This window comes from Camellia sinensis, chromosome 10 (genome assembly GCF_055761805.1).
Source record: "Camellia sinensis isolate YWXY chromosome 10, ASM5576180v1, whole genome shotgun sequence".
NCBI lineage: Eukaryota > Viridiplantae > Streptophyta > Magnoliopsida > Ericales > Theaceae > Camellia > Camellia sinensis.
In genome coordinates, this window is record NC_138970.1 from 64694330 (window position 1) to 64714954 (window position 20625).

A 20625-nucleotide genomic window follows, 5' to 3' on the forward strand; every position below is an offset into this window, starting at 1 on the left:
TTTGTTGTTGTTGTTGTTGTTGTTGTGTGTGTGTAATTTCCCCCATATTTTTCCATCCAAAATACAATTTAGTATTTTTAAATAAGAGGGCTTACGTGTAAATCCTAATATGTAGACTTCTTGCCCAACATGTCCTGTGAGAATTAATGCATTTTTTTAACAATTACTATTAAAAAATGTTACTAATTGTTAATTTTTAGCGATAGTTTGAAAATTTTGTCATAAAAAATGTCATAATTATAAGTTATAACGGTTTAAAAAATCAGCACAAAAAAGTCACTAATTTTCAACTTTTAGTGACAGTTTGAAAAATTCATCACAGAAAAATGTCACTAATTGCAAGTTTTAGCGACAATTTATAAAAATCGTAACAAAAAAAAGATCAGTAATAGTTAATTTTTAGCGACATGCAAATAATCGTCACAAAAAATTATTTTTAGCGACGATTTTACTAGGACTTGATAGAAATTAAGTAAAACTATTATGACCGATTGGTAGTTTACCCTTCAAATAATTTGGTCAAAGTTCGCAAAATTATAGGCTAATTCATATTAGTTCAGCTAAATTTTTAGTCAAAAGAAATAGGGCAAATTATACCTATAGTCTCTACACTTGGCTCTCATGTCAATTTGGTTTCTATAATATTAATTTTGCCCTTTAATTTTTCAAATTGTGTCAATCTAGTCCAAATGATAATAGGCGTTAAAAATTTGAATAAAAATCAAAGGCAAAATGATCTATTAAAAAGGGGAATGAATCATTTCAAATTGAATGCGAATCCTTCAATAACTTTGAAGGGAATTAAAAAACCATTTTGTTCCTTAATTTTAGTCCAATTTCTAATGAAATATTATCAATTAGACTAAATTGATAGATGTGCAAAATTGAAAGGTAATTGATGCAATTAAAATTACAAGAACCAAATTGATATAAAACAAACTACAAGAATTAAATGTAATTTGTCTAAAGAAATACAACACATAAAAACGGAAATTTATTCCTAAATACTAATTAATTTCAAGTGTAGTTTGACATTCTTATTTTTGCATCCAACAGCATATTCAATCCAAAATATGTTGTGTTCTCATTATAGCCCAAAAGGTCAAATGAAAATAGCAAAATAATAAATAAAAATTGTAGACGCCCCACAGCAATGAAGCTTAAATAAATAAATAAATAAGCTCAAGTCAAAGAAGCATACCTCATTGAAGAGAGGTTGAATAGTATGGTAACTGCTATCCGAAGTATTGCAAAAACTATTGAGCTTTGGTATCCCCCAGAGTTTCAGCTTGTTCAATTGCAGCAGCTCAATTCCATTCATAGCCTTGCACAGAGCAGTAAAACTTGGCAGGCATGCAAGATACAATTCCTTTAGTTTAGGGAACACAATTTTATCTGTTGTTTCTGTTGTTGTTGATGCTATCTCATTTTGATCTCCTTCTTCTTCACTCGAAATAAGTACTTCCATCTTACGACAATTAGATACATAAAGTTTCTGTAGTGGCATCAGATCTCTAGCTATGGATAATGAGAACAAGCTTTCCAGTTCATCACAATTAGTCAATATTAGAGAAGTGAGGTTGCGGAGCCGTACAAGTTGCGTAGGACCCTTCCACAAATGTGTCACTGCAGGCAAGTCCCGTAGTTCTAGACTTTTCAACGCACTGAAGGCCACCTATAACGCCCCAGTTTTCATAAAATCCAACGAAACAAATCAAACTCGTATTCGTTATCTATTTTCAAATCAAATTAAATTAACATGCAGAAGTCAATAATCTTATCAAGATTCAGCAATAATCATAAACAAAATAATTCTCTTTTCCTGTTATACTTCATTTCATTATAGTTTGAGATTTATCAAAGAGATTACGTACGATTACACACACAATTTCCAAAGCATGGATCTATAACATGTGATACAATACTACATAAATATTCAAAACTTAAATGCCGTAATGGATTACAAGTTACAATGGTTAGAACCCTATTACAAAAAGAATGGGTCTCCACCCAAACATATAAACCAATGCTTTATGAAAATAAGCAAACAAAATAAAGGAGCATTCGTGCTCCAAAAATCACATCACAAGCCTTCAATGAGGCGGAGGCAAATCACCAACACCTAAAAATGATTTACCATGAAGGGATGAACACTAATGCCCAGTAGATATAATTTTAACAATGTATATGAGATTAACATGATTATGATCATGAATGCAATGATGTGCTATGCTTAAAATATGAGTTTTTTTTTTTTCCCAATAGGATGCTCATTGCACAACTTTCAAAACAATATTCATTTCAAAACATCAGGGCAATAAATAAGACATTAGTTGTGTCTGCAAATAGGTTCTCAAGCACTACCAAATATCACTTTAGCAGCTACTAAATGGAAATAAATTGATACCTACTCCGCTCATGTTTTAGGACTTTCACCATGACTCTCAAACCAACTAAATTCTCAAATCCACAATTACATCCTCTATCCAGATTTACCACGTTATCAACATTACCAACATTTCCAAAATAATAGCACAATCTCAATGTAAGGCCATGGGAGTGCAATGGATGCATGAAACAGTAATCTGCAACAAAATATTCCAATAAAAAATATATTTAGAGCATAACTCAACATTCTCAATAATTCCAAAATAGTATGAGATTTCTAATAAATTCATCAATTCTCAACATATATCCCATATTTCATAATTTCTATTATTCCAATAAATCCAACAAATTCTAGATAACTAATATCTCCAAGGAAATTAACAATCTCCATAATAAATCACCAATTTTCACATTATTCCAACAATTTAATCCTATTCAAAATCACATTTTTCATTTTGTCAAATTTTCTAGGGTTTGAAAAAAATTTAGAGTGTTCTCAATTAAAATATAACCAAGGTTTTAAATAACGGTCGCGGCTACTAAAATGGTAGTGGTAATGTAGACATGGTTGCTGGGTGTAACTGCTGTAGCATAACGATGGCTGCAACCGGAGCCGTTAAATTTTTAATTCTTCGCACAACTTTAAGAAAGCATACTGATACGCAAGTTTTTATTTCAGAATCACATTTAGTGAGGCTCAAAATGATTTTTAGTATTTTTTATTTTATTTTAGAACATGATCCAATATACAAACTAATTTTTATATTAGTTTTAAGTTGCTATGAAAAATTTTACTATTGTTGAATTTATTTAATTTTCTTTACTTTACTAATTATAATCTTGGATAACTTTTCCGATTTGTTAAAAAAAATAAATATTAAAAACAATAGTCTCATAAATAGAAATTCAAAATACAAAATGTCAAATATAATAATGTAGAAGTACATAACATGAAATCTAAATTTTGTTCAATAAATTTAACATAAGAGAAATAAAAGTTCATATTCAAATATAATTAAGTAAAAAGTAATGAAATCTTGTAGAACTTGAAGATTGGACATTCAAAACATATATAGATCAGATTTTAACTTAAGGTTTATGTAACTAGAAAATAAAAAGAGAAAATAGTAATGTATACAAAATTTATATAAATATACATATATATAGATGTGTAACGGTCGTAACAGCTGTAACGGTGCTGTAGCGGCAATGTAACGGCCGCTACAACCTTTACGTAACGGTGGTGGCCATTGTGATCATGAATTTGTGTCACACCGCAATAGCGGCAATGTAACTTGAAGATTGGACATTCAAAACATATATAGATCAGATTTTAACTTAAGGTTTATGTAACTAGAAAATAAAAAGAGAAAATAGTAATGTATACAAAATTTATATAAATATACATATATATAGATGTGTAACGGTCGTAACAGCTGTAACGGCAAGGTAACGGCTGCTACAACCTTTACGTAACGGTGGTGGCCGTTGTGATCATGAATTTGTGTCACACCGCAATAGCAGCCGTGTTATGCCCTGAATGTTTATTACTCGGATAATCTTACCAATATTCATTAATTAAGTCCATTTACAAATAACATTTCATCCTTGGATGAAATGATGAATAATTAAATATACATATTCTCTCTCGTTATACAACAATGACATCTACATACAAATAAAAAAAAAAAATGCCCTGAGGCTTATAATAAAAGAGAGGACACTACTCTTTACAAAAAGATAACACTCAGCCAAATAACAAATGAAGTAGTACAATCCATCACTACATTACACTTATGAAATGGTAAAACCCATTGTTTGATCTTCAAATTCGAAAAGCATTCTTTGTACACATGTACAAGTAGGGGGTGAGCAAAACTCACCGAGCAATCTCATATTAAAACATTAAAAGATATGCGAGTACAAAGATACTCATACATATTCGTGAAATCATATCATGTCAAAATCATAAGGTTTTATCACATAATCTCTTAATCCAATTTATTTAATTAACCACAACCAATTAACTTAAATAAATAAACATGCTTCAATAGTAACATGACATCATTTTTAATCCATTCAATTATCTCATTATCAATTGAATCAAATAATTAAACAATTCATCAAATCCATTTTAAACAGTCTTATGAGATGAATGCATATGCTATGCCATGCTATGTCCTTTTTGAAGATAAATCACATTTTCATCCTTTGAAAACTATCATGCTCAATGATGTCATGCAATTTCAATTGTTCAAAACTTAACAATTTATTTCAAGGGTAGTAAATACGTCTCTGGTAATCCCTAGGCTGGTGTCTGCAAGTAGACTATACGAGTACTACCAAATTGTCATTTTTATCGGTATTTACCGGAAGGCTGGACACTTGTCCACGCAGATTTTTTGGTCTTTCACTCCGGACCCATAGGCCAACTTATTCAATATCATTTTTACCACATATCAAGACTTACCAACATATTTACCCCAAAATCTGTAACGCCCTCAAAATAATAACATTAAACCCATCAATATAAACATACATTTATATACAAAAGATCTATATTTCCTCAATTCATCAGAGTACCTCATTACAAAAGTATTACATGTCAACAACAAAAGTAAATGCCCTACGGGCTTACAGCTTTCCAAGTTAACACTTGGTTACAAAAGAGAGTATTGACTCGGTTACACATTAAGCCCTTGGCATTGAATTTTCATGTAATACATCAAAAGGAGATAGGAGAACAAAAGTCTGTCCGCCTCTAGCCTCCCAAGTTATGTCCTTGGAAGTGGCAAGTTACCTGTACCTGAAATGATGTTCCCATATAGGGTGAGCCACAGCCCAGCAGAGATATACTAAACCAACTATAAACAATGCCTAAAAGATTAGCAACTGAAAGATGGTCGATACTTACATCTCTATTTACATCTTATTTCAATTCCATGACAACCAAGTCTATGTTACAATTCACTTTTCATTTCTTATTCAACTTTGAGTTTGAAAACAAGGCTCAGTACTCTGGCCAAAACATTTGATGAGGTTATAGTTCATCACTAGAACACTTTCGAAATTCACGGTGGATACACATTTTGATGTTGTATCAATAACACATGAACTACTTCCATACTTTACAAACGATGATGATATACATTTTAGCGCTATATCAAATCAAACAAACTTTTCAATAGATAAGCATGTGAGCTACATCACTACTACAACAGATAAGCATATGAGCTATATCAACATTTCAATAGATAAGCATATGAACTATATCAATACCACAACAGATAAGCATATGAGCTATATCAACATTCCAATAGATAAGCATATGAGCTATATCATACCATAACAGATAAGCATATGAGCTATATCAATACCACAACAGACAAGCATGTTACACATCAACAGATAAGCATATTAGCTGTATCCACACTTCACTAGACAAGCATATTAGCTGTATCTACACTTCACTAGACAAGCATATGAGCTGTATCTACACTTCACTAGACAAGCATATGAGCTGTATCTACACTTCTCAAAGATAAGCATATGAGCTGTATCTTCACTTCTCTAGACAAGCATATGAGCTGTATCTACGGAGTTCATCCCCCATCTCCTCCCAATCCTATCCGGTTTAGAGGTACATCCCCCATCTTCCCCTAAACCGTGGAGTACATCCCCCATCTCCTCCTCCACACAAAGCATATAAACACAAAGGTTCTATACACAATATAACGCATGTAAACACAGAATCACATACGCAATCAATCAATACATAAAGTTAATGTATTCTACCAACCGTCTACACATAATGCATATAAACACATTGGTCATATACACAATCACTCAATACATACAGTTAATGTATTCTATCAACCGTCATACTCTATGACACATCCGATTGATTAGTTTTAGTTTGCCTAATCATCATGCATTGTCTACAACAATCAACACTACCCTCCACCGGTAGCCCAAAGCAATTATTTCTAAGCAGGAAATAAATGCACAAATGGATAATAGATCAACATTTCAACTAGATGAGCAATAAAAGATTCGTCTACACTCTTTAATCCCATACATTCCCAATTTCAATATTCTCAATTCGATTCCTCGCTTTCTTCAATTAATTATATGCATTAATTAATTAAACCAATTAGGGCAAATTACCATAATTCACAAAACAACCCTAAGGTTCCATTTCCATCAATGTCCCAACATTAATCTCGTTTCTCTATGCCTAACATGCATATGGGTTTATATATTTAAAACCCGACTTTTGTAAAATTACACAAAGGCCCAAACTTTCTCAAAATTACCCAACAACCCCCAACATATCAAAATGCTAAAATTCAAAGACAAAGCTCATAAGATGGAGTAGGTTATTCCTACCTCGAATGATGGGACCCAACAAAGGAGATGAAGAAACAGAAATGCTCCAAATCCCGAAATTTTCAGATTAGAAGATAGCCCTCGACGATCAACACAACTTTTGTAAAGGCCCAAGGTGAGAAAACAACTCCTACTAGATCAATCCTAAGAGAGAAGTTAGGGTTTTAGTGAGAGGAGCTCTCAAAATAGCTTTTTGGAAAAGTAGGAGAGAGAAAGGATGTTGAAAAGTGAACAAAAAGGTCGGATCTCAGCTTTATATAAAAGTCGCCCCGTTCGAGCGTCTAACTCCCCGCTCGAGCGTCACTCACAGATCTCCGCTCGAGCGTCCAATCCCCTGCTCGAGCGGCGGATGCACGCTCCCAGAACTTTTACAGACATGATGCCCGCTCGAGCGTAAAATTCCCCGCTCGAGCGTCAGACACGTACTCCCGCTCGAGCGTCCAATCCCCTGCTCGAGCGTATACCACTGCAGACGAAATACTGGATGGGTGATTTCCCCGCTCGAGCGCCAACACCCCCGCTCGAGCGGGAAGACCAAAAACTGGGCAAAGACTTTACGTTTTAAAACACAACCAACTTATTCCCAACTTGCCCAACACAACCCAAAGCTCGAACACAAAGAGAAAGGGATAGAAAGAGGATAAGACAACAGCACCCTCACGAAACCGAATCCGGATTACAGTTAAGCACGAAAGGGAAAACCGGGATCGCTATAACCTCCCCCCCTTAAAGAATTTCGTCCCCGAAATTAAGGGTACGCCAAAGCACAAGGTCAATTGATCACAGAGTATTCAACAACCGAGCCCCAAGGAAAGAAACTACTTTCACAACAAACCTCCGACTCACTCTTACCAAGGAAGAGACTAACCATGGGAACACATTCTAAACGACAACACCTTAGGTACGCAAGCCTCAACAAACCAAACCTCCCCCGAAACAATTCACCAATAACCGATTAGTGCTTCAAGCTAAGTCACTACTCAACAACACGACCAAAGCAAATCTTTAGAGTAGATAATAAGAAAACATTTTTCACAAATACGGCGTTACCCAAAACGCAGAGTCATCCACGGTTTATTTGCCCAAAGATTAATCTGGAATTCTTTAAAATCCTTGAATTAAATCAATTTTTTTTCAACAACGCATTCAGATGGTCCCAAACACTAGGAAAATTTTGTTTTCCATTTCTTTCCAAAATAACACTATCAACAATATCACTCGCATGGTGATGCCACACCCAACACGGAATACAACATTTCTATAATGATAGTTAATAGAAATAACAACAGTACTATCAACACATAAGGTATAAGAAATTCATGGTTTTGCAATTTCATCCCGCATCCTTTTACAAAAAAAGTCATAAATACAGCTCAGGACCTGGCCAACAACCAAATGAGATCACATCTCATCCCCACAATACCCCCTTTTAACACACAAATGATACACATATTAGTGCCGTATCAATATCAAACCAAACATCATACATACATAATGTATAAAAGCCAATCCTTCACAATGATCAATCCAAAACTCGATACCGACAAGCTGACTAATCAACTCAATAAACTCTACACCCAGTAACCCACACACTGACGTGCCACTAAAACCACTAACCCCAACCACGGAGTTTTCTACACAAACCACAAATTTTGGAATCTCTCCGGATCTCCTAAAACTGAACCGCATCAACACTGCGTCTAAAGGAATTACCATTCCCTGCCATGGCTATCTGGCAAGCCTGCTCACTTCCTTGACCGAAGACCGACATGGTCAACCTCAATCACAACAACCCGAACACGAAGGACCACTTTGACCAACGCTATACTCATTACTTTAGAACATGAACTGCTCTTCCTTCAAAGAATGCGGCCAGCATCCACTCACAACCCAAACCCAACAATTGATAACCAATCACAATACGAACACTACCCTTATACAACCGATGGGGTCACCACGGACTCACTGACTGGCAAGACCCAAAACACGAACCAACATACAGGTACCATTTCCACTAACTCGAGATACAAATCTCACGTTCCCTCGAACATTCTCACATAATCTTGCCAACACCGCGCAACTCTCGAAACCATCACATCTAACCATCACATCAAATCTCCACATCTTACTTGCCACTCATCCCGAGAATACCCTCCAGAGGCCCGGCCTCCGTGCTAAGCCACTAGTCAAAACTACCGCTAGGCAACCATCATGAACCAAACCTCGACACCGTTACAAGTCGCCGACAAGGCTTTCAAAGATTCATTCTTCTAATTTTCCAGAGGAGTAAAAGTCCTCACCTCCCTCGTCATTAACCCACATCTTCATCCACAAACACTATACCACTGTGACTCGATCCAGGGGTCACTCACTAACCACGGGCTATATGCCCAATTAACCCTTCTGATAACATCCTCTGACCCGACCAGTGCTAAGGTACGAACCTATCACATTCGATCCAAATAAAGAAATTTGGAAACTTAGGGAAACACTCATTATACTACTGCCCGAGATATAGTACCAGCTACCCACAACACATCGCTCTCGATACAACAATCACAACCTTATATAGAGACTAACATCCCCTCACTTAAAACGGTCAATCAGTACACTTGCAATCTCGGTAACATTACTCACCACGAAGGTACAAGTCCAACCTTAACAAAATTATGCGCTATGCCCCCAAAGGACACCATATTAAATACGTGCTACATCTAGTATTAATCGTACACTTCACATCCTCTCGAGTTCTCCCGACAGTAGACCAAAAGGTATACCACGCACAAAAATTTTAAATGGGTAATACCCATGAAATTCCACACACTCGGCAAGTAAAACAGTTCTCGCTCCAATATTGCCTTGGCTAGGACACGCACCCCTCGGTGGTTCCTTCAAATTTTGAAAATATGGCTCCCCAGCCCTCATCTTTCCCAAATCAAGCCACACGCATAATAATAATAAAAATAATGCATTACTACCAATTTTTTTTTTTTTTTTTTTTTTGTGGTTTTACAGCAACTTTATACATTAATAAAACTTTAGAGTTACAACAGGCTCCAATTCACCCATTCCAGGGAAATTAACAAACAAAGCATATATGTATATATATATGGATAAACAAACAGTTTAGATGTTTCAACATTCCCAAAACACATTGGTTACACAACGGAACCCAATGATCACAAAACAATAATCCACTGATTACAAAACGGATTAGTCAAAACAAAACCATCCCATCAGTATTACTACTACTACCGTCCCTCGCTGGACCGCCAAACTTGGTCATCTCCAAACACAAGACAACCTACGAGTTTACAAGCCATGGACAAGAACTACTGACGTGCCCCCTCTGTCCACACCTGGAACAACTACAGACTTCCCCAACTGGGGCTTGGGAACTCGACTCTACTGAGGCCCTCGCAATCTGGCCTGCTAGTCCCCCGAAACGATACTGTTCCTGCCTAGTCGAATGAAACTGAGCCTGGCTAGGTTGCAAAACCCCTAAAGAAGCCCCCGGCTGAGTACAGAAACGTCGAATATGACCCGGCCGATTACACAACCAACAAGTAGGCGGTGCCTGAGCACGAGATTGGTTCAGAATCTGGGCTAATGAAGACCCCAACAACTGCCTCCCCACTGAGCATTTGATCGGCCCAAAACCCGGCTGGTTAGATGATCCTGGTGGTACGACTACTGGTTGAACTGCTAACCCTGCCCTCTTCCTCCGTGGGCAACCCAAAACCATGTGGCCCGGTAGACCACATTTGAAACAACAGACACCCTTCTGCTTACGTTCTCCCGAATCCAAATCCGACATTGGAAGGGTAGTTCTAGCCCGACCTCCCTGTTGCGGGTTTAAACCCCTCTGCCTCTTAAAAGGCCTACCAGCACCCTGAGTCATGGGAGTTGCCGAGATGGCTCCCTCCCCACTCTGCCCCATTGCTAGCACCGCAACCTCTACATGGGCAGCTGCCTCAACAAGCACACTATATCTTTTATGCCAAGACCCTGCTATCCTTACACGGATGTCGTCACGCAACTTACTCTCAAACTCGAAACAGCGCGAGTCCTCCGTCTCCACCAATTCTGGAGCAAACCTCGACAGGTTAGCGAACCATCTTTCGAACCGCACCAAAGGTGTAGTACCTTGGCGTAACTCCACAAACTGTTTCCGCAACTCTTCCCGAGCGGAAGGAGGGAAATCGCAACTTTCTTGCCTAGTCATCCTAATAAAGTAACAGAGACTCGTTAGCACACTCACAAATGTGCCGAAGCTATAACACTCGTGCCCTAATACATGGACAACTGTAATTCACTCCACGTAAGCACATAAACACATAAGCACTCACGAATTTCATTTCCGGATAATGATGGTCCCGAGGCGTTACTAGAGCTCCGGTTAGAAACAGCATTGATCAAGTGCCTTTCCAACAAGACTCACAGAAACCCAAGGATCCAATCAACATCCAAGAAACTACATTCCATACCCAAATAATCACATAAACATGTTATCACAAAAGTACGTAACATTACGTCTAAGTCTCTAACAAGCGAGACAAACCCATTGCGATACTAATCACTTCCCACGTACCCAAAGCATTTGAACCCGGTACGCTCTGATACCAAGTTGTAACGCCCTCAAAATAATAACATTAAACCCATCAATATAAACATACATTTATATACAAAAGATCTATATTTCCTCAATTCATCAGAGTACCTCATTACAAAAGTATTACATGTCAACAACAAAAGTAAATGCCCTACGGGCTTACAGCTTTCCAAGTTAACACTTGGTTACAAAAGAGAGTATTGACTCGGTTACACATTAAGCCCTTGGCATTGAATTTTCATGTAATACATCAAAAGGAGATAGGAGAACAAAAGTCTGTCCGCCTCTAGCCTCCCAAGTTATGTCCTTGGAAGTGGCAAGTTACCTGTACCTGAAATGATGTTCCCATATAGGGTGAGCCACAGCCCAGCAGCGATATACTAAACCAACTATAAACAATGCCTAAAAGATTAGCAACTGAAAGATGGTCGATACTTACATCTCTATTTACATCTTATTTCAATTCCATGACAACCAAGTCTATGTTACAATTCACTTTTCATTTCTTATTCAACTTTGAGTTTGAAAACAAGGCTCAGTACTCTGGCCAAAACATTTGATGAGGTTATAGTTCATCACTAGAACACTTTCGAAATTCACGGTGGATACACATTTTGATGTTGTATCAATAACACATGAACTACTTCCATACTTCACAAACGATGATGATATACATTTTAGCGCTATATCAAATCAAACAAACTTTTCAATAGATAAGCATGTGAGCTACATCACTACTACAACAGATAAGCATATGAGCTATATCAACATTTCAATAGATAAGCATATGAACTATATCAATACCACAACAGATAAGCATATGAGCTATATCAACATTCCAATAGATAAGCATATGAGCTATATCATACCATAACAGATAAGCATATGAGCTATATCAATACCACAACAGACAAGCATGTTACACATCAACAGATAAGCATATTAGCTGTATCCACACTTCACTAGACAAGCATATTAGCTGTATCTACACTTCACTAGACAAGCATATGAGCTGTATCTACACTTCACTAGACAAGCATATGAGCTGTATCTACACTTCTCAAAGATAAGCATATGAGCTGTATCTTCACTTCTCTAGACAAGCATATGAGCTGTATCTACGGAGTTCATCCCCCATCTCCTCCCAATCCTATCCGGTTTAGAGGTACATCCCCCATCTTCCCCTAAACCGTGGAGTACATCCCCCATCTCCTCCTCTACACAAAGCATATAAACACAAAGGTTCTATACACAATATAACGCATGTAAACACAGAATCACATACGCAATCAATCAATACATAAAGTTAATGTATTCTACCAACCGTCTACACATAATGCATATAAACACATTGGTCATATACACAATCACTCAATACATACAGTTAATGTATTCTATCAACTGTCATACTCTATGACACATCCGATTGATTAGTTTTAGTTTGCCTAATCATCATGCATTGTCTACAACAATCAACACTACCCTCCACCGGTAGCCCAAAGCAATTATTTCTAAGCAGGAAATAAATGCACAAATGGATAATAGATCAACATTTCAACTAGATGAGCAATAAAAGATTCGTCTACACTCTTTAATCCCATACATTCCCAATTTCAACATTCTCAATTCGATTCCTCGCTTTCTTCAATTAATTATATGCATTAATTAATTAAACCAATTAGGGCAAATTACCATAATTCACAAAACAACCCTAAGGTTCCATTTCCATCAATGTCCCAACATTAATCTCGTTTCTCTATGCCTAACATGCATATGGGTTTATATATTTAAAACCCGACTTTTGTAAAATTACACAAAGGCCTATACTTTCTCAAAATTACCCAACAACCCCCAACATATCAAAATGCTAAAATTCAAAGACAAAGCTCATAAGATGGAGTAGGTTATCCCTACCTCGAATGATGGGACCCAACGAAGGAGATGAAGAAATGGAAATGCTCCAAATCCCGAAATTTTCAGATTAGAAGATAGCCCTCGATGATCAACACAACTTTTGTAAAGGCCCAAGGTGAGAAAACAACTCCTACTAGATCAATCCTAAGAGAGAAGTTAGGGTTTTAGTGAGAGGAGCTCTCAAAATAGCTTTTTGGAAAAGTAGGAGAGAGAAAGGATGTTGAAAAGTGAACAAAAAGGTCGGATCTCGGCTTTATATAAAAGTCTCCTCGCTCGAGCGTCTAACTCCCCGTTCGAGCGTCACTCACAGATCTCCGCTCGAGCGTCCAATCCCCCGCTCGAGCAGCGGATGCACGCTCCCAGAACTTTTATAGACATGATGCCCGCTCGAGCGTAAAATTCCTCGCTCGAGCGTCAGACATGTACTCCCGCTCGAGCGTCCAATCCCCTGCTCGAGCGTATACCACTGCAGACGAAATACTGGATGGGTGATTTCCCCGCTCGAGCGCCAACACCCCCGCTCGAGTGGGAAGACCAAAAACTGGGCAAAGACTTTACGTTTTAAAACACAACCAACTTATTCCCAACTTGCCCAACACAACCCAAAGCTCGAACACAAAGAGAAAGGGATAGAAAGAGAATAAGACAACAACACCCTCACGAAACCGAATTCGGATTACAGTTAAGCACGAAAGGGAAAATCGGGATCGCTATAAAATCATTTCATGAAAACTTATTTCTCAACATTCTTTTCTCAATGCAAGTTTTCAAATCAACCTTCAAAGTCTAATGTAATGAAACGAAATGATATGCCAATTTCACAAGATGAACATAAATACTTTTATTCCAATTCATCATCCAAGGAATAACACAATTTTCTCTACAAGACTTGCATATCCATAGGCCACTAAGACCAACCTTATTCCATTTTCCTTCAATTCTTTTCCAGTTCATATATGCTACTCAATTCATGAGTTAAATTCTTTATCTTTCAACAACCAAAATGAGATTACAACTCAGTGATTTTCCAATTATACAGAACTCACATAAACACTTCAAACTTGCCATTTTACGAATATTTCATCCGAAGGAATCGGCGCCCATTTATATATAAAATTTCGAGTCTTTCACCCAGGACACTCCGGCCAACTTGCCTTAAATGAAGTCCATCCCCTTTCTCCTCCCAAACAAACATATATATGCAATTTATTATAAACATAATCACATATGGAGTACATCCCCTTTCTCCTCCCAAACAAATATACATATGCAATGTATTTGTAAACATAATCACATATGGAGTACATCCACTTTCTCCTCTCAATAAACGTACATATACAATGTATTTATAACATGGTCATATTCAATGACACCAACAATGGATTAGCATTAAATCGCCTAACTCTCATGTAATTTCTACAACAATCATAGCTATCCTTCACCGATAGCCCAAAACAGATATTTCTAAACGGATATTTAAACAATTAAATTTCATAAAAATTCTGATAAATACAATCTATTCCGCATCTCATCAAATATGAACAACTACACTAGTTTTCATATTACAATCATGTCCTGTAACCTCTCAAGTTCGATTTCTAACTATGTTGGTTCTATTCCAACAGATACATTAAGCAAAATAATACCGTTAATGCCCAAGAAAGTATCATTTTCTTTCCAAACTCATTCTCCAAGCATTATTCAACTATGACATCATATTTTGATCAAAAGCCCCCAAAATTAAATGCAATTCCTTTGTTTTCTTTAAAAATGCTCTTTTAGTCACAAACCGGTAAAAATTTCAAAACCAATCGAATTGAAGTACATTTTTGTTCAAATTTAAAACATAGCTCTTTCATAACCTTACAAACATATTCCAAGTTTACACTTTCGCAATTTGGGTATCAACTCTTTATTTTTCTCAAAATTTCCCTTTTAAGCAAATAAATCACGAATTTTAAAAAAAATTCTAATTAATTTATATGCAACTCTAAACTCCATATAATCAAGTAAAAGTGCATAAAGAAGTGTAGGAAAAATCCCTACTTAACAATTTACACAATATTCCTCAATATCAATTTATTTTTCTCAAAAATAAATTCCAAAACTCAATGATGAGATAAATATTTCAACTAATTTCTCAAATAAATCATCTAATTATAATATAATGTAGATACAATCCATACAACTATTAAATTCTATTTTCGGATTTCTTTTTACAAAATTAACAACACAAAATGATTTTTCCAAAATCAATCTCAAAATACCAACATTCTTAACATTTCAACATAATTTTTCTTCCAAAAATTACCAAACAAAAATTTGAAAATATATCTATATGCAATACCTCTTATAATGATATATTTTCTCAAAATAACCCTAATATAGCTTTAATGTAAAAATATGAAGAAAGTCCCTACCTTAAATATGAAGAAAAATAAATCTGAAAATGCAAACATCGCCCGATCATGAATCCGAGAACACTATTGCAAAGATTACGACGAGCTCTCCAACTTTTATTTACAACACTTTTGCAAAATCTCACTCTAAACACTCCCACTCTAAGCTTAGAGCTTATGTCAACAATGAAGGAAAGAAAAAAAAAGAAGAGAGAGAAATAGAGACGGAGGGGGAACCTCGGTCAACAAAAAGGGAAAAGATGAAATGAAAAGGAATTTTCTGATCCTTGGAGGGAAGCTTAGGATCCTTAGACCCTTTGGCATTTTGCATTTGCTGTTGGTGGAATTGTTGGCCACCCATTCTTCTTTTCCTTTTTTTTTTATATTAATTCTTTAATCACACTCATGTTCCCCACTATCAACATACCCACCATTTTTCTTTTGAATTTCCAGGCATCCCACGTGACTCCTCAGATAATCCAACACCAAAAATTAATATATAATACATTATAAAATATCTAAAAATTTTATAATACAAATTATAAAATGATATAATTTTTTTTCTCATCACAAAATATAACAGTTTTGTACATCGCAAAATATAGTATTTTGTTCACTACTAAAAATATATCCAATTTTATTCTTTATAAAATATATAATTTTTCACCATATGGTACACACCATAAAATAAATAATCCTATATAATAAATAATAACAACTCTTAGTTACTATCAATCACCTAATTAAAAATGACCAAACAGTTAAACATGAGTCATTTAACAAACTCAAATTAAATTAAATCTAAATCATGGATCTCACCCATAAGTCAAACGTGGTCCAATTATATAGGAAAATAGTCCCAACAAATTTATCTCAAATCCTAGTCCAAACACCAAAAACTCAATTTCAAATTCTACTATAAATTAAACTGAATACCAATCAGTCTGTGAATTTTCATAAAATAAATACTCATCATTAAATTCTGAACTTTTTACCCAGCGTGCTAGACTCATATGGGAACAACATATAAAAATTGCATAATTTTCTGAGATCGAAAACTATTTAAAAAAAACTACAAAGCCGATCTTTTTTTGCACAGAATTAGACAGTAATCAAATTCAAAAATTTGCTTAATTAAATTATGCACTAGCAAATATAAAAAAAATTGGGTCATTACAGGCCGTAATGTGTAGCGATAACCACCACAATTGTTACATAATGACAGTAACGGTTGCGTCGCTTTTTAAAACCTTGAATATGACACTCTGAAATTATATACCATAAACCATTTTGGGAAGAGAATTTTAAACATTTGATAAAATATGTGCAAATCCTAATTTTTATACAATATATATATATAGATATAAAATAAAAAAATCTCAATTTCTTCAAAATCATAACTAATAGAAAAGACCACACAATCAAGGTAAGACAAATATACAAAGATCATATAATCCCCACCTCAAACTAAACTAAAAGAGGAGAAGAAAAGTCTCAAAATCGAATGCATCAAAAACACGATCAGCTCCAATCAAAACGAAACCCTCAACACGCTCTATATTCCGTATCAAAGTAGCAAGGTGAGATTCTAACTCTAGATATGGTGAATTGAAAGTTTTGTATTTTTTTATTAAAAAATGGAGAGATAGAAAAGAAGAAGAGAAAGAGAGACGGAAGGAGAAGAACAAAATGGAAGGAAAGAAGAAATGATTGGATTTGTGAACTTCACATTATTTGGCAAAAAAATACCCCTCATCGATCTACACAACAGGAGTTTCTTTCTTCAGCACCATTCAGCTTGATTGGTTCCACCGAAATTCATTTTTCAAAAAATTGAAAATTTTTGTTTTTCATTTTTTTTGTTTTCACTAAATTTTTTTTAATACTTTAAGTATTTTTTTAAAATTTTTAGATACACCTAACATAAATATACTTAAAAAGTAAAATATTTGTGAAAAAAAACCTTTAAAAAATTCAGTAAATACTAAAAATATATTTTTTAAAAATACGAAAATTCAATACATTTTTGTATTTTGTGTGTTTATTGATTTTTAAAAAAAATATTTTATTTTTTAGATATATCTAAGTAAGATAAATCTAAAAAAGTTTAAAAAAAATTGTTTAAAATTTTAAAAATATTCACTAAAAACAAAAAAAAAAAAAAAACAAAAACAAAAACAAAAAGGAAAACAAGGAAAACAAAAACTAAATTTTCAAAAAAATAAAATTCAGAAAATTAAAACCAAACACAGTGATTAGCTTTGTCTAGTTTGATTGAGGGGGGATAAGCAAGTTTGTTTGTTTGATCTCTCTACTAGTTATTTGTTAGCTATTTTATTTTATTTTATTTTTTTAACTAAGCTTTTGTTTTCTTGGCTTCGGCCTATCTTACCAAAAAAAAAAAAGAAAAAGAAAAACGTAAATTACATTGACACCCTCGATGTTTCTATTTAATACAAATCTCTTTCACATTTGAAAAATTACATTCTCCTTAGTGAGATTTGTAATCTTATTATAAATTGCTCCATGCATTGCTGATGTCATGCCATAAAATTTCTAAATGACCATCTTTCCCTTTATCCTACAATTTCTTCTTCCTATCATCATGACTGCATTCTACAACTTTCAATCATTAAATTCTACCTGAACATATTCTTATTCAGTGATGATATACAATGTAACGAGTTGAATCAAATTGAATTTATATAGCGATTCCGGGTTTTACCCTTGTTGAATAGTGATCCGGACATGTGTCCGTGGATGTTAGTTGTGGTTTATTATTTTGTTTACATCCTTTTTACTTCGTAATTGAGTTATAGGATGTGTTGGGCAGGTTTGTGTCAGGTTGGTTGAGTTTAGAAACCAAGACTAGTTGTCCAGATTTTGGCCTGTCCGCTCGAGCGGGGGTTTGGGCGCTCGAGCGGGGAATACACCCGTCCAGTATTTCCTGTACAGAGTTGGACGCTCGAGCGTGGGATCGGTCGCTCGAGCGGGAGTGTTGTGTGTGACGCTCGAGCGAGGGAGTTGGCGCTCGAGCGGAGACCTAGTTCTGCAAAAGTTCTGGGAGTGAGTATCCGGCGCTCGAGCTGGAGTTTGGTCGCTCGAGCGGGAGTCTGTGAGTGACGCTCGAGCGGGGGTTTTGACGCTCGAGCGGAGAGATTTTTATATAAATCCGAGATCCGACTTTTGGATCACTTTTTCAAGATCTTTTCTCTCTCCTACTTTTCCAAAAAGCCATTTTCAGAGCTTCTCACTCTAAACCGGCCCTTCTCTCTTAGATTTGATCTAGTAAGGATCGTTTGCTCACCTTTTGTCTTCACGAAAGTTGTGTTGATCGTCGAGGGCTTCCTTTTGATCTGAAAATTTCGAGGTTTGGAGCGTTTTGGTTTTGGTCTTCATCTTCTTTGGGGCTCCGAGTTTGAGGTAGGGATATCCTACTCCTCTCTATGGATTTTGTCTTTAAATTTTGGTATTTTGAGATGTTGGGGTTGGTTTTGTCATTTTGTGAGAGTTTGGGGCTTTTGTGCTATTTTACAAAAGTTGGGGTTTTACTCATAATAAACCTAGATGCATGTTTGGCTTAGAGAAATGGAATGAGTGTTAAATCATTGATGAAAATGGGACCTAAGGGTTGAAATGTTAATTATGGGAATTGACCTAATTACATTGTTTAATTCATTGGGATAATTAATTGTGAAGAATAAGGAAATGAAATGTTGATTGAATATCCATTGTGCAATTATTTTCTGTTTAGAAATAACTGCTTTGGGCTATCGGTGGAGGATAGTCGTGATTGTTGTAGACAATGCATGATGATTAGGCAAACTGAAACTAATCAATGAAATGTGTCATGGAACTTGACGGTTGATAGAATACATTAACTGTATGTATTGGGTGATTGTATATAGAACCATTGTGTTTGTATACGTTATGTGTAGAGGAGGAGATAGGGGATGTACTCCGCGGTTTAAGGGAAGATAGGGGATGTACCTCTAAACCGGATAGCGTTGGGAGAAGATAGGGGATGAACTCCGTAGATACAGCTCATATGCTTGTCTAGAGAAGTGGAGATAGAGCTCATATGCTTATCTTTGTGAAGTGTGGATATAGCTTATATGCTTATCTGTGGATATTGTTGTTATACATATCTGTTGTAGATTGTGGATATAGCTTATTTGCTTATCTGAGAATGTGGATATTGTTGTTATACATATCTGTTGAATGTGGGTAGTGCTTATATGCCTATCTGTTGAAAAAGGGAAAATGAAAAGTAACTTGGACTTGTAAGTCGTATGGCATAAACATGTGATTTATGTGAATGTATCAGCGTTGACCATCTATCAATTGCTAATGTTTTAGGCAATGTTCATGGTTGGTTTAGTATATTTCTACTGGGCTGTGGCTCACCCTATATGGGAATATCATTTTCAGGTGCAGGAAGCATGCCACCTCCAAGGACATAGCTTGGGAGGCTTGAGGCGGACATAATGATGTCGTTTTACTTTTTGATGTATTACATGTAAATACAAGCCAAGGGCTTAATGTGTATGAGTTAGTACTCTTTTGTTGTAACCAAGTGATAACTTGGAAAGCTGTAAGCCCGTAGGGCATTTTGCTTTTATTGTTAACATGTAATACTTTTTGTAATGAAACACTGATGAATAGAAGAATGTGGTTATTTCATATGTTAATGAATGTGTTATTTGATGGGTTTATTGTTATTATTTTGAGGGCGTTACAATTTATACTTTAATCTCAGTTGGGGATTTATTTTAAATTATTAAATTCCATTCATTTTGGACCCAATTGATTGAATCTTGACCCGTTAGTAACCATATAATATTGTTGTGGTTTTATTATTATTATTTGATTACCATAAAAGAGTTGAGAATATTTATGGTTTGTACCATTAAACAAAATATA

General features: G+C 35.5%; 2 protein-coding genes across 4 annotated transcripts in view; both read right to left on the reverse strand.

The window, feature by feature from the left end:
- Positions 1–20625, reverse strand: part of LOC114277656 (uncharacterized) — a 138641-nt gene that overhangs the window by 78361 nt on the left and 39655 nt on the right. For all 3 annotated transcript variants that reach the window (XM_082891563.1, XM_082891562.1, XM_082891561.1), the window contains exon 3: positions 1202–1675. In XM_082891563.1, coding sequence (XP_082747689.1) covers positions 1202–1675 — 474 coding nt within the window. The remainder of the gene's footprint in view (positions 1–1201; positions 1676–20625) is intronic.
- On the reverse strand, positions 4593–17562 carry LOC145801147 (uncharacterized). Its single transcript, XM_082891564.1, has 2 exons — positions 15724–17562; positions 4593–11720 (listed from the first exon to the last, which is right to left on the reverse strand). The coding sequence occupies exon 2, from the start codon at positions 11000–11002 to the stop codon at positions 10082–10084; it is 921 nt and encodes a 306-aa protein (XP_082747690.1). The 5' UTR covers positions 11003–11720; positions 15724–17562; the 3' UTR covers positions 4593–10081.

Bases quoted from the DNA above. Each gene is read 5' to 3' on its own strand.
- LOC145801147 (XM_082891564.1), bottom strand. From the start codon at position 11,002: ATGACTAGGCAAGAAAGTTGCGATTTCCCTCCTTCCGCTCGGGAAGAG.